The 16,165-nt window shown below is 37.7% G+C and overlaps 1 protein-coding gene across 5 annotated transcripts in view; it reads left to right on the top strand.

Moving 5' to 3' along the window:
- Positions 1-16,165, top strand: part of trh (PAS domain-containing protein trachealess) — a 258,744-nt gene that overhangs the window by 34,974 nt on the left and 207,605 nt on the right. For all 5 annotated transcript variants that reach the window (XM_089728622.1, XM_089728621.1, XM_089728623.1 and 2 more), the window contains exon 3: positions 8,117-8,149. In XM_089728622.1, the coding sequence (XP_089584748.1) occupies positions 8,117-8,149 (33 nt within the window). The remainder of the gene's footprint in view (positions 1-8,116; positions 8,150-16,165) is intronic.

The following is a 16,165-nucleotide window of genomic DNA, read 5'->3' as shown; positions in this document are numbered from 1 at the left end:
TGTTAGGGCTGCACCACTGCAAGATACACAATTTGTTGTTTAATCCTTGATATAAATGTAAATCTTTTAAATAGGTAAATAATGTGTCCAGTTCCCAGCGTTGTAACGTTATAAATTGTCGTTGTTAAATCAATATCGGCTCTGTGCACTTTCTCTTATTCTTTTCTCATTCATTATTATATTTTTTCATCTAATATTAACATTAGTTACTCGGTGATTTGGAAACAAACTGAACTTCAATTGCTTTCTTTTAGTGTTGCTAAGCTTTATGGGATAAAATTTGGGTATTAACAACCTGCTACTAGTCTGTTTTCGAGTGCATATTATGATTTGAGAATCTTTTTTTTTTCTGTTGGTATACGAGGTCACTGCTGTCATTGATGGTAAACAGTCGTTACACAAAACACGTCCGCTCTCGGTGCTTCTAGGTACTTCAAGCACCGGTCTCCGTTCTCTTCGAGCCCGTCGCTTGCAAAGAAGGGCTCGGCGAGTAAATTAACCCACAGACACAGCCTATTGAGTTTCTCGCCGGATCTTCTCAGTGGGTCGCGTTTCCGATCCGGTGATAGATTCTGCAAAGCACTGCTCTTGCTAGGGCTAGTGTTGGCAACGTCCACACGTTAAAGTCCCGTGTGCTCACTTACTCGTTCGACGAATGTTGCACGACGAGGTGTAACTAGAATAGGTAGAAAAAAAAAAACCTCTTTGTATAAAGTCCGTAGACATCATGACGTGAACGCCGCCACCCTTAGATATGTTATTGAAGTCTCGACAGTGCTACGTAACGGTTCTCATCATTCGAACTGGAATGCACGAGCGCCGAACTAAACATGATATATATTACTAATACAAAATGGAGTAATAAAAAACGTAATAATTATTTTATATTAATTATTGCCAACCCTACCGGTCATGTTCCACAGAGCTCAACACACTGTCCCAAGCTGGCTGCGAATCGCTATACAAACATTACGATAGTTTGCTAACACAAAACTTGTTTCGAAAACTGGCTAATTGCTACGAAACTTAAAAGTCATGTTTTAAACACATCATTACTTTTTGGAAAAATTACCAGAGTTCCTTATTTATTCATAGATGATTTTTATGTTCGCTAATATCAAAATAGAAGTAACCAGTCTATTTGCTCCCATTGTTTTGGGTAAGATTATATAAATTATATTACCTATAAATTATTATATAGATTTTACTGCTCGATATCAATGCGTTTAAGGAACAATTCTTTAGACCACAACGACTGATTTTTTTTTTATAAAGTAACGCAATTAAATGAAAGAAAAAACACAAATTTTCGAAGAAACGGTTCATATTTAAATGATATATTTAGTTTACTAGGTTAATATTTTTTATTTGATGCATTTCATAATCGATATTTCTTAATAATATTTATAATAAGCGGTGACGTCATGTCATTCTTCTACATATTTTTATATTATGTAGATACTTACTTAATAAATCTTCACATCAAGGAATAACATCGCGTAATAAAATCAAACCCGCTAAAATTATAGTTTTCCGTAGTTATTGGTAGTAGGGCGTCTTGTGCACCCGCACGGGTAGGTAGGTACCCGTATATTGCCTATTTCTACCGTGAAGCACTAATACGTTGGGTTTGAAGGGTAGGGCAGCCATTTTGTTGTGTTAAAATCCCGATCCTACCTACGGACTGAATGGTAAATAGTCGGCGTCACCCTAAGCACGTCATTTCAGATCTTCCCGGTCCACTAACGGCTTTTAGGTACCTCACGCACCGGCCACCGTTCTCGTCGAACCCGTCGCTTGCGATGAAGGGCTCGGCGAGTAAATTAACCCACAGATAGAACCCATTGAGTTTCTCGCCCGATTTTCTCAGTGGGTCGCGTTACCGAAGCGGTCGTAGATTCTGCGAAGCACTGCTCTTGATCGACTGCAGGTATTTGTAAATAAGTGCTTGAGGTCGATACTCCGCATATTCTGGCCAGTCACTATCTCTAATAAAGACCTTTGGACTAAATGCGACCAAAATCCCATCGCGCAAGACATTGCTCATCGGAAATGGCGTTGGATAGGACACACTCTACGGCGCAGCGGAGTCAACGCAGCATCAATCGCGTTTGAGTGGCAACCGCTTGGCAGGAGAAGACCTGGTCGCCCTGTACACACTTGGCGACGCACCGTAGAGAGTGAGATGAGGACTGCCAACGTGACCTGGAGTGATGTCAAGGAGCAAGCGCAAGACAGGGTAAAGTGGAGACAACTTGTGAGGGCCCTATGTACCAGCGGGGTACCCTAGGACTACAACAACAACAACAACAACTGCTCTTGCTAAGGTTATTGTTAGCAACGTTATCAGGTTTGAGACCCGTGAGCTCACCGACTCGTTAGGTTACGCTGGCATAGCCTCTCAAGGCCTCCAGCTTAGGTAGAAAAAAAAAACAAATTAAAAATAGTCCTCATTCATATTTTTCAGAACTCTCAGAAGCTAAGTTGTTTTTAGAGCGATTGGAAACTATGAGTACACTTCATTATTTCATTGCCATTTTTTTTTAATTTAATATGTTGGCCAAGCACGTTCCTTGTGTCAATGGTTGTTCGTTGCTTCCCTCTCGCGGTAAGGATGTGTGTTATTGTAATATTATGCAATAATATGTACGCGCGTGCTATAAACGCGTCAAACGTGTTGTGAATTTGTAATAATTTAAATTCGCTGTCATATTATGATGTGGTTTGTTCACCTTTTTCGATTTTTTTTTAAATTAAACTGGCGTTGGTCGGATTGAAGTTTTGCGAACTCAATGTCTATAGGCTGATGACGACGATGAACAGAACTTTTTATAAATCTATATATTAATACGTGAAGCAAAAACTTTGTATCCCTTTTGACGAAAATTGCGCGTACGGAGGAGTGTGAAATTTTCCACACTTATAGAGAATATAGAGAAGAAGTGCACAATGCTAATATTTTTTTAAAATAATGGATAAAAGATACATTAAATCAATAAAGAAAACATTACATACACTACATACTATGTATTTGACGCACGCATACTATTTATTGTCAAACTTTTGTTCTTGACGTCTGTGGTCAAATTGAGAATAGATTAAATATTGTTTGTCTTTGTTAATATTTTTTATAGGGTAGTCTTGGCGAAATTTGTGAATATAGAAGTATAAAATACAATCATAATAGTGTACAAACTTACAATTCCAATTAATTATAGTCGAATTTCGACTACTGCGGGACCTCTAGTATAAAATAAATTGACATCAATATTGAGTACGGTAAGGTTTTTGAAAATATTCGATTATCGACTAGGTAATTCAGTACGGTTCTTTGTTTTTGCTGTGTGTGTTCAAATAGTGATTGAAGATCAACACATTAAATATGCGAATTAATTGTTCATACACTTTAGATTAGTGTTTAAAGTCATGCAATATTTACTTGTTAAGTAAATTCTTTTATGGATCGTAGAACGAAATTTTAGTAATATAGTAGATAAGATATAGATGAAGTAGAGAAGAATAGTAGGTAAGATCGCGTTAGAAGATTATTTTTACCATTATTTTTACCTTTCTTTAACAGGTCTTCTTAATTTTCCATTAATATTACCAATTTTATTGTTGAATGTACGGAATTGTATAATGTTATAATATAAATGTTTTTTATTTTTTTTTTCCACATTGGGTCATTTTTTTCATTTGATAACACGAAGACAAAAAATTTATTAAGTCATAGACGCAACCAAGAATATTCTATAATTTTTTTCATATCCTTTCTAGACAGACACGCATACGGCCCACCTTATGGTGAGTGGTTACCGTCGCTCATAGAGGTCAAAAATCCCAAGGACAGAGGCAAACCGCTGCCTATTTTACTGCTAAATTATCTAAAACAAGATACCAGCCTTCTCACGAATATCACAATATTGACACAGTTTTATTTGCAAAATAAAATTTGTAAAATGCCTTTTGAAGTAAGAATTGATGTGAGCGCCCTAAAAATTGATAGGCCTCATTACCATGTCAACTAAAGGCGAGGGAAAATCTCTGCTCGCGTTATAAAATGCAAAATGGCGTCACCGGTGTTGACAATTGCAATGTTCCTTTTGGAACGAGCTCCGTAAACCGAATTCGATTAGCTTTTATGGCGTTTAAGTTTCGAACGCGTTCTAGAATCGCACGTTCTTAGTTTAAATGTGTGAAATTCAAAAGTAGATTACATGTTCCATTTTCAATTTACACTGTACATTCGAAGCAAATGTTCGCTTTTTAAAATTATAGGAAGTAATGTTAGAGCTCTTGTTCGTGTTGGCAGACTTTAATACCTTTTTTATATTTGTCTGAAATATATATTAAGGTTTGAAATTAAATATAAACAGTTCGATTTCATTCGACATTTTCGTTGATATATTATGTTCTTCCTTCGCCAATATCCTTATATTCACGTTCTTTCATAAGGCGTTTTGCGGGGATGTAATAAAGAAGTTTACGATACGCGTCGGAACTCATAAGGATCGCTCCACATTTTTCATTCGACAAATTTATTAACTCGTACGATGTAGGCAACGATGTGTTTTATTAAAAAAAAATCTATGAAGTGCAAATTATTAGGAGCATGTTTTGGATGTGGTTTGAACGTTATTTTATTAACAAGGTCTTCGATATCGAAATTAGCCCAATTATCGGTTTTTCGAGACGCCTAGGTTATTTTATCTGGACCTCTAGGGCGACCTCTAAGTGAGATCAAACTCAGAAGATAAAACTTTTTCGGTCCGCGTTTTCTCATTAAAATAATAAGAAGCACGGTTATGGAAATCCTTCGGACTGCGTTGTGACTGTTCGAAAGACGATGTGTCGGTGGTAATGATGACGATAGATCTTCCTTAATAACTCTATCTATTTGAGAACTTTGTGGTAGTATCAGCCTAAAGAATATAAGTTTATATGCTACATTTTTTAAGGGATTTTTAGACCTGGTTACTAAGACCTTTAGGTAATGTCTTATTTTAATTCATATTCAAATTTTTATGATAAATGATAATATGAAGTGAAATGAAATGAAGATGATTAATTTGAGACATTAATCAACTGGTATCAAATTAAATGAAATGAGATGATATGGGATACAATATAATCTCAGTAAAATGATGGTTATTTACTGAGATTTTTTCAGTGGACTTTTTGGAGGATCCCGAGAAGTTGCATCCAGCGGCTTTGTTTCATTTTCCCACATTTGTGCACTTTAGCAAATATTAAACAGTTAATAAACCACCGTTATTACACATATAAACCTGAATAAACACTAACACTAACGTCGTCGTGGCCTAACAGATAAGACGTCCGATGCATTCGTGTTGAGCGATGCACCGGTGTTCGAATCTCAGGCGGGTACCAATTTTTCTAATGAAATACGTACTCAACAAATTTTCACGATTGACTTCCACGGTGAAGGAATAACATCCTGTAATAAAAACCCGCAAAAATTATAATTTGCGTAATTACTGGTGGTAGGACCTCTTGTGAGTCCGCACGGGTGGGTACCACCACCCTGCCTATTTCTGCCGTGAAGCAGTAATGCGTTTCGGTTTGAAGGGTGGGGCAGACGTTGTAACTATACTTGAGACCTTAGAACTTATATCTCGAGGTGGGTGGCGCATTTACGTCGTAAATGTCTATGGGCTCCAGTAACCACTTAACACCAGGTGGGCTGCGAGCTCGTCCACCCATCTAGCAAAAAAAAAAAAAAAATAGAAAAAAAAAACAAATCACACACTCCTCGCGTTCCCGCCAAAAGTCCTTTAAGCTACATTCAATTCGTTGACCACAGATTATACAATAGCTAATCTGTAATTTTTCGTGATCACAGAAATCGAAAAATAAAAATTAATGATAATAAAATATAAGCGCGAGATAATACCGTAAAAATTATGTCTGACTCGTGAAAGAAAACCTATGAAAGCATTAGATAATATATCGGTTTTTGTTTAATTTAATGGGTTTTGTTCAAAATACGAATTCGCGGAATATGAACAGCAAGCACCACAGAGTAAAGATCTTAAAGATATTCTCAGTTTCCGGTGCACGCAGAGTCGAGTTCCGCTTTAATATCGGAAGAGGCACGCGTCTCGCATACTGATGGGGTATTACGCTGTAATTTGTTGGAGTGGCCCGACGCGTCCGATTCCGCCATCTTTACTATTTTAAGATATGTACATTCAAATTCTTGAAATGTTTTGTTTGGTACCCCTTTTACTAGTTCTTCGCTTTTTGTCGCCTTGCTTGTATTTGATTAATCGGCTTACAAAAAAATATACGTTCCATTGATTATAGAGGTTCATTGATATAATAAAATTCTGTCTAGTCATATAATGTAATCATACCTATAATGTTCAATTTCATAATCTTGCTTGATTCACGATAAAAATATTGTGCGCGTGCACGAAAACTCAGTACACGTGAAAGAAGTGAAACTTCTTTTGCGGTGTGTATTATTGTGGTTTTCTTCATTTTGCATCCTTAAATCAAATTACTATTGTAATAGGGCATGCTGTGTGTAAGAGATACGACCTAGCTCATTTTGTCCTTTCCCTCCCACCATGGTCGAGCGGTTCGCGAGACGATGTCTATTTTCTCACTCTTCATCATCATCATCATCATCAGCCTGCGGCAGTCCACTGCTGGACATAGGCCTCCCCCAAAGCTCGCCACTGAACCCGATCTTCGGTTCTACGCATCCAGTTACTTTCTCACTCTTACTCTTTCTGAATTGTATTTTTTCTCTCTAGTCAAGTCTAGTCGTAAGGCAACTGTCGCCAGTTAAAAGAATTTTCACTTCAACGATATATTATATTGTACTAGGAAACATATCGACGCTTGAAAGGCAAACGTGACTAAGCAACAATAACTGCTTTATACATAAATGATAGGCAATAACCAGATTCGATGCGAAAAAATTCTTTTTTTCTAGGTATATTAAAATCATTTCAATCCTAGAGCTAGATTCGTTAAAATATAATTTTTTTCAGGGATTTCGACTTTAATTTAGTCTACTGTAAAGTTCACGCATTGTCGCTTAGTCACGTTTGCCTTTCAAGCGTTGATATTGTTATAATATTATAACGCTTTAGTTTAAACGTAGGATAGAATTCCGTAATGGCGGGAAGGGAATTTCGGCAGATTCGATATTCGACTTACAGCGTATATAGGTAAACGTAAATGCGACCACACATCTCTAGAAATGGATTCTAAGTCTCGATATCTATACTGACTAGGCAGTATACACGACAAGCACCGGTCACCGCCCTCGCCTAACCCGTCGCTTGCGACGAAGGGCTCGACGAGTAAATTAACCCATAGAAACAGCCCACTGAGTTTCTCGCTGGATCTTTTCAGTGGATCGCGTTTTCGATCCGGTGGTAGATTCTGCGAAGCACTGCTCTTGCTAGGGCCAGTGTTAGCAACTCTTCCAGTTTGAGCCCCGTGAGCTCACCTACATATTAAGGCGAAGCTGAAATAGCCTCTCAAGGCTATCAACATAGGTAGGTAAAAAAAAAAAAAATACGACTGCTTTGCACCCGAAATAGGCAGGTTGTTCGCAGCCGTCTATGCGAGCGAACAATACCATTAGTGAGATTGGGTTTTGTTCAATTGCTTGAAGCTCATTATTATCACTGGAGATAAGTTTTTAACGTCCTAGATGAGAAGACGAGGTCAAGGCGTACCTGGTATTGATGAAGGTTACTAGAGGCCGCAGATCCCTCACGGTGCTTCTCGAGGGTATGTCCTTGTTCAAACGTGTTTTGAGGAGAGTTTTTAGTGGTAGGCAGCGGGTTGGTATTGGCAGTAATGATTTCCATGGCGGTAACTAATTCACCATCAGGTAGGCGGTATGCTCAACTGTACGTGTAGTATATATAGTATAGAGCTAATACAAAAAAAGAAAAAAAAAAGATTTCAAATCACCAACTTGCTACTTCAATGGTAATTTTGTAATTGGCCGTATGATCGGATATTGAGAATATAGGCAATACTATATATGGTATAATACAATAATATGGTTACACGTGGGCTCACACAAGTCTTTACCCATAAAAATGTAATACATTTTTCTTTGTTTCAGATATCGGGACGAGGCTCTTTGTTGGTCTGACAGGTAGGTAATTTAAGTTTCTATAAGAATTTATTTTAACATATGAACAGCTGTTGGGGAAAAGTTTGTCAAACATAACTACCGGGGAATACGCGTTATATTCGTCAAAAGTAATTCTAATCTACCCACACAATTGACGAAAAACTGCAAGCCAATTCTCGAATTCGACAACAGATCCCCTTTCAAAAATCCAATTGAACAATATTTCTATATGTATTCCTAAAGGCAAAGCCTTTTATAATTAATGCAAACAATATATTTCCACTACGATATCGTAATCTGGCGGTCGAAGTGTAAATATTTGTATAGAAAAGGGGTCCCTTATAATCCGCAGTGGTCATCTTATTAGTTTTGATGATTCAGGACTTTGGGGATTATCGTGTTACTGTTTTTCGTTGTTGAATACATAAATTACCAAAGAAATTTAGAAAAGAAAAAAAAAGCGAGATTTTCAAGGGATTTTTTACCGGATAATTTATATGCGAAGTGATATCTTGTTCACGTTCCTTCTTGTTCGTTGCCAGTTTAAAGCTAAATTTTAAAACATAGTGTTAAAGTCTAAATTAATCAGAATTAAAATCTAAATTGAACCAAAAAAACAATAAAAAAAACTGAATCAAATGGTGGGTTTAAACGAGAACCATATTGAGTTATGGAGAAATGCATTCAATTGTGCGGTGCCTTTATTGGAGCGGTCAGTGGCTTGTGGCGTGGCTCGGATAACAATAGGGATGGGAATGGCAGGGTTGCTTGACCGATAAACGCTATTTAACCGAAACTGGCTATCAAGTTTTTTAAGCTTTACTTAATCAAATAATCTTTAGCGAAATATCAATCTAAAAGTCTTCAACTACGAGTTCTAGCACCTTCTTTGAGGTCGTGGGCAAGGAATCAGGATTCGGAAGATGCAATAAGCTACTTTAAAATAATAACCAAATACCATATGTTATAATTAGTTGTTGTACAGTTGTTAGGATGTTTTCGTACACCCAAAAGTGCTAATAGGGCTGAAGACTAATAAAGCGGATAATTTGGACTCAGTACAGAATTCTAAAGTGGTGAATAAATTGGTTAGTGGCTTGCTCAAGCTTGTGGGGAAGGAAGTAGTGGCCTTAAAAAACGTGATGACAGAGACACGTCAAATGAAAGGCGAATTGATAGAAAAATTCGGATTAAACATCTTCAGTAGCAAAGAAACTGAAATGAGAAGTAGAGAAATAGGGAAGGAATGAAACAAATTGTAATATTTCGGACTGTTCGTGAACGGAGAGGTTTCACGGGTGTCCATGAAGTTAGAGATGAATCAGAGAAAAAACTAACACTAATACAGACAGATAATAGCAGAACACTAATAACGGATAATTTTGACTCAGTACAAAATTCTAAAGTGGAAAATAAATTGGTTGATGATTTACTCAAAATAGTGGGGAAGGAAGTCGTAGCCATAAAAAACGTGACGACAGAGACAGGTTAAATGAAACGCGAATTGATAGAAAAGTTCGGTTTAACCCGGCTTCAGTAGCAAAAATCACAATAAAAAGGAAGAAGCAGGGAAGGACTGAAACAAATTGTAATATTTCGGACTGTTCGTGAAGCGAGAGGTTTCACGGGTGTCGATGAATTAGTGAAAAAACTGTGGTGTATTGTGACATTTATTCGGCCCAGGCATTGTTTCTAAACAAATCATCGCAACCCTACAACGCGGTCAAAACGTCCTCTTCCGAACTTAGGGTTAGGGTAACCACAACGAGTTATGTGACCGGACAGCGCGGTTAACCGGCAATTACCGGCGATCCGGACATAATGGCCGACCGTTGCGCGGACTCTGATCGTTGTTTAATTGTTTTCATGATTTTGTACATGTATTGTAATGTAGTTCTTTTAATGATTTGTTGCTTTTATTAGTCAAGAGGAAGAAGAATAATTATTTAAATGTGAAGGACTATTTCAAACAGCTTTTTACGATAAAATGCTTATTTTAACTGGAATTAAAAAAATAACTACATACTGCCGTTACACTAATTGGGATGAAGATGAATTGATTGTGCTTCTTTATAAATTATTTAATTTTTTAAGTAAATATTAAAAAAAAAAACATCAATATAACGTTGAAATAAGCTAATGGTATTAAGCATAATTGAATAAGATAAAAGAAAAAAGTTTTAGCACATATAATTTTTTTTTTGTGAAGGAAGGATTTCTGGCTTGGCTTGAAGTTGTCGTGGCCTAAAGGATGAAGACTTCCGGTGCATTCGTGTTGAGTGATGCACCGGTGTTCGAATCTCAGCCAGGTGCCAATTTTTCTAATCAAATACGTACTCAATAAATGTTCACGATTGACTTCCACGGTGAAGGTCGTGTTTAAAAATCAAACCCGCAAAATTATAATTTGCGTAATTACTGGTGGTAGGACCTCTTGTGAGTCCGCGCGGGTAGGTACCACCACCCTGCCTATTTCTGCCGTGAAGCAGCAATGCGTTTCGGTTTGAAGGGTGGGGCAACCGTTGTAACTATACTTGAGACCTTGGAACTTATGTCTTAAGGTGGGTGGCGCATTTACGTTGTAGATGTCTATGGGCTCCAATAACCACTTAACACCAGGTGGGCTGTGAGCTCGTCCACCCATCTAAGCAATAAAAAAAATAAAAAAAAATCTGGTGATCTGGTGGCCCTTTCCAGTTTCACCAGGATGGGTGAGCGAGCAAGGGCTCAGTCAGGAGGGGCGGGATTTGCTAACAGTTACCCGAGCGCTTCCAAAAGAGACCTAAAAATCAACAGTAGCTGCTTGAATGCGAATGAATCTACTACCGGATCGGAATCGGAGAAACTACTAGTTTTATTATGTTGGGAGAAATGCAAATACATTCTAAAGAGATATCCATTATGTGTTAGGCTCCTCAAATATTTAATGTTTCAAAAATAATAAAGTTTGATTGTGCAAAAGTGATTTTACAAGATTCGGGTCGCTAACGTCTTGGTTTTGTTTGTGCATGCGCAAGTACTACTTTAGTTAAACGAGTTAAACGTTCCGAGCTGACGGTAATTTGCGGGATCTGAGTAAGCTATAAATCATGTTAAATTTATTTTTCATTGCGCTTTCGGGGTACGTAGACTTGTCTAGATTATAGAGGTTCTAAATGACAGAATTAGAATGACGAAAAATATGACGTTTTATTATTAGAACAAAACTTAAAGAGTGTTTTTTTGTATTAATTTTAACTTAATTTACAAACGTAGTGTAGTTCAAATGGTATCAGTAGTTATAAATATTTTATGAACAAATATGAGTAGAAGGGTTATTTTGATAATATCCTGAAAAACACCCCACGCTTTTTTACTATAAAATAATATTTTCTTACACTATTTTTAATTCAAATTCTCTTTCTATAAAAACGTATTTTGTAAACAAAATTAAACTATTGTTTTTCAATCTGAAGAGATACTGAATACAGTAAAAGCTTTTTATTCGCGGGGTATATGCTCCGTAAATATGCCGCGAATACAGAAACCGTGAATATGGAAAGGCGAATTTACAAAAGATATTCTAGATGTTTCTTGGTCTGTGACATTGATCTTATTACCGGAGATCTCAGTATGTTATCAGATGGTAAGAAATTAGCCGCACGTCCTCCATTATGGGACCCGCAAGCGCACCGAGCAGACTGCCCACAGTGTATTATTGTTATTAACGAATCCTTGCAAATATTTTCTGAACTTCTTTCGAAGATACTCCCGATTTTAGGATGTGGATTTTTTTCAACGCTTCTTATATTACTTTGAGATAGCGGACCGGTGTGCTTAGAGCGAGTTTTCTAACGTTCTCGTTAGCGTAAAAGTTAACACAAATTGGTATGCAGTTGGAACAGCGCCCCTAGCGGCAAACTTAGGCAAACGTTCCAACTCCATACAAATTTGATATAAACTTTTACGCTCTCGATAACGTTAAAAAACTCGCACTAAGCACACAGATCAGTACCGGATCGGATTAGATGTCGATTATTATTTTTGTGCTGATTCTTTATATTAAGTAGTAGAAAATCGGGGATTTCGAAGTGCTATTTGCCAGAAAATGGTACATTTTCAGTTTAAAATTGTTGAATCAAGACCCTCGAATTGTTTGGGTGGCTATCGTGAGGTTCGAGGCTGTCAGGATTAAGAAAACGTATTGAGCCGCGGCGATTATTGCCTTTGGAGAAATTCATGTATGCATGGCTACAATAGCATATAGAGATCAGCAATGCTCTACCTGCGCTTACGACGAATAAATTAACCCATAGACACCGCCCATTGAGTTTCTCGCCGGATCTTCTCAGTGGGTCGCGTTTTTTTTTTGTTATTGCTTAGATGGTTGGACAATCTACAACGTAAATGCGCCACCCACCTTGAGATATGAGTTCTAAGGTCTCAGTATAGTTACAACGGCTGCCCCACCCTTTAAACCGAAACGCATTATTGCTTCACGGCAGAAATAGGCGGGGCGGTGGTACCTACCCGTGCGGACTTAAGGGGTCCTACCACCGATTGTGGGAGCAGATCGAGTTGAGTGCTACTTGCTTGACTGGCGTGTTTTGAATGTGCGATATTGTAAAAACAACTCTAAGAAGCACATTGTATAAAACAGAGGCACAACTAAAATCCATGGGATAAGCACAGTTCCTCCATTCACCCCATTCCCATAGTATGGGCTCAAATAGGAATATCAGATATTAGCATAGAATAGAAATAAATTGTAGCTGGAAAAAAATATGTCGAATTTTGTCTTGAAAGACAAAATACGCGAATATACACATTTTTGATGGAGAAGATGCCGTCGGTAACTCAAAATTAAACACTACGCGGGCCATTTATCAAGCGGACATTAATTATGATTGATACACAATTTCGTAATTAATAATTCTAGTGATGGGCATCAATAGTTTTTGCGGTGTAACCTTTTATGAGCAATAATCGATTCATAATATCGATTTCTTTTTAATTTTTTTCCCTGCAAATAGCGCTAATTATTGACCAGGCTACCAAGACCTTAGCTATTAATTATAATGCCGTAGAATATATGTCTTTAATTGTTGGAGATCAACAGGTGTTAAGAGTACTTTGACGTTTTACGATCCATCAATATTCAACCTTCAATTGTTAGTGTTTAATTGCATTGCTAATCTCATAACTATGTTTTTTTGAGTGAATTAGATGAACTAGAGGTCCCGCATTAGTCGAAATTCGACTATAATTGATTGGAATTGTAAGTTTGTACACTATTATGTGTGTATTTTATACTTCTATAATCACAAATTTCGCCAAGACTACCCTATAAAAAATATTAACAAAGACAAACAATATTTAATCTAAGGCGTCAAAAACAAAAGTTTGACAATAAATAGTATGCATGCGTATGTGCGTCAAATACATGGTATGTAGTATGTGAAATGTTTTCTTTATTGCTTTAATATATCTTTCATGCATTATTTTAAAAAAATATTAGCATTGTGCACTTCTTCTCTAGATTCTCTACAAGTGTGGAAAATTTCATACTCCTCCGTCCGCGCAATTTTCGTAAAAAGGGATACAAAGTTTTTGCTTCACGTATTAATATATAGATTTGGCTTAAAATAATAATTTTATAATTTAAAAACTTTGATATGGGCCTTTCCCTTATGGGTGTTGTAAATATAGACACGTGACAGAAGCTTTATTTTTTCCCTACCTATTCGTTTATAGCCTAAGGAGCTATTCCAGGGTAAGTGAACTCACGGGTTCAACCTGAGAGAATTTTCTACCACTACCCCTAGCAAAAGCAGTGCTTCGTAGAATTTACGACCGGATCGGAACCGTGACCCACTGAGAAGATTCGGCGAGAAACTCAGTGGGCCGTTTCGATGGGTTAGTTCGCCGATTACGATGAAGAGTTCGACGAGGACGGACGGACAAGAAAGCAAAATAGCTTTTAATAGCAAAAGTTACAGATATGGAGAGAGAGAGAGAGAGAGACAGAAAGAGAGGGTGAGAAAGAGATAGAGAAAATGTCAATTCTGATGAACTGGATTTTTAAGTGGCGCCATGTTTAGTCCCGAAGCGATTGTTTATGAGACGAATGAGACATCAATTCTCATTCAATTTTTTAAAGTTGAAATGAGCTGTTTTGATCGGTGTTCAAAGTTTTACAATTAATTTATGTGCTAATGAATTACTAAACGTGTAATATCAAGTGAGATACTATAAAAAGGGCATTGAGTTTTAATAAAGGAGAATACTTGAATTGGTAAATTTATAAAATGTCGCAAAAAATGCACTTACCGCACCTATGGTTTGTTAAGCACAGTTTCGGGCTCGTGTGGAGTACTGCTCCCACCTCTGGACCTGGGCTTCCAAAAGCCAGCTACTTTCATTTGACTTCGTACAGAAGAGGGCCGTTCGAATTAGCGACAATCGCGTTCTCTTGAATCGCTTGTAACCGCTGGGTTTATGGAGGAACTTCGGTGTTTTGTACTGTCTGTCCATGGGGAGTGCTCTGATGGATTGTTCGAGATGATCCCTCGATCTCCTTTTTACCATCACACCTTCCGCCACCGAGCAGTGTTAATCTATATTATCTGGAACCGCTGCTGTTGTTGTTGTTTTCCTACCTAAGCTGATAGCCTTGAAAGGCTATTTCAGCGTAACCTTCACTAGTAGGTGAGCTCACACCGGGCTCAAACCGGAGTGATACTAGCACTGACCCGAGCAAGGGCAGTGCTTCTCAGAATCTAGCACCGGATCGGAAACGCAACCCACTGAGAAGATCCGGCGAGAAACTCAGGCTCAGGGCTGTGTCTGTGGGTCAATTTACTCGCCGAGCCCTTCGTCGCAAGCGACGGGTTCGACGAGCACGATAACCAGTGCTTGAAGTACCTAGAAGCACCGTTAGTGTGTGGTGTGATGTGGTGACAGGTTCATGAGTGGAGACCGCGCACCGGCAAACCAAACGCAATATGAGATGCCCTGCGGTTAAACGATGTCATTATATCATTATCCTGCCCTTCTCCCAGTCACCTGGGGTCGGCGCAACATGTTTGCTCCTTCCATACTCTTCTATCATATACCATTTCTTCGCTCACTCCCCTCCTACCCATATCGTCTTTCACACAATCCATCCATTTCTTCTTAGGTCTACTTCTTCCTCTGAATCCTTCCACATTCATAGTTAACACTCTCTTAACAACCTCATTTTCATTTCATTTAACGCTGTCATTATCATGACCACAAAAAACGAGTTTGTACTGTAAAATTAGATTCAATTTTGCCTACGACCCGCGAAAGCCGAAAAAAAACATATAACTCATTTTTAGGATATGTAGTTTCGACTTTATGAGCTCTCTCTTCTTTTTCTCCACCTTTTTCCACTAGGTGGGGTCGGAACAGCTAATTTTTTTCTTCGATTCTCTCCTATCAGCCGTCATCTCAACACTCACTCCTCTCTCTCTTATATCGTCATTCACACACTTTATCCATGTCTTCTTCGGTCGACGTCTTCACCCTCATCACCCTCTACACCCTCTACTTCTCTCTACTCTCTTCTCTACTCCTCTCCTCATTTGTATACTTGATTTGTATATCTACGCAACTCTTTTAATAATGAGAAAATACTGGATCGAGGTGTTATTAAGTTTGTTTAAGATTACCTTTTAGATGGTTTTCAAATTGTAGTTTACTTGCCTAGTGTCGTATTTGTGTACCTACGGTGAACGGACGGTATAAACAAAATAAAAAAACTAAATTCAAAATGAATTTCCATAAGCTGTAATAATAATTGAAGCAGATGTCCAGCGGAAAATAAATTTGCCCCGACATAAACACGCCAATTTACAAGTAATAATAGCTTTACCCTGTCCCACCTACGCGAATAACATATCTTCTGTCCTTGTCAAACGTCCACAAGGCTCGTTACTCAAAGAACTGATAATTATATTAATTTTACTTCATATGCCTATTATGAAATGATTGTAGTCCACAGTATTGTTGAGCTCTTGTAGATTTTATTGCAAT

This window comes from Bombyx mandarina, chromosome 07 (assembly GCF_030267445.1).
Source record: "Bombyx mandarina strain Sakado chromosome 07, ASM3026744v2".
Classification (NCBI taxonomy): domain Eukaryota; kingdom Metazoa; phylum Arthropoda; class Insecta; order Lepidoptera; family Bombycidae; genus Bombyx; species Bombyx mandarina.
Note: the sequence above shows the minus strand (reverse complement) of the source record. Positions and strands in the feature narration are given on the sequence as shown.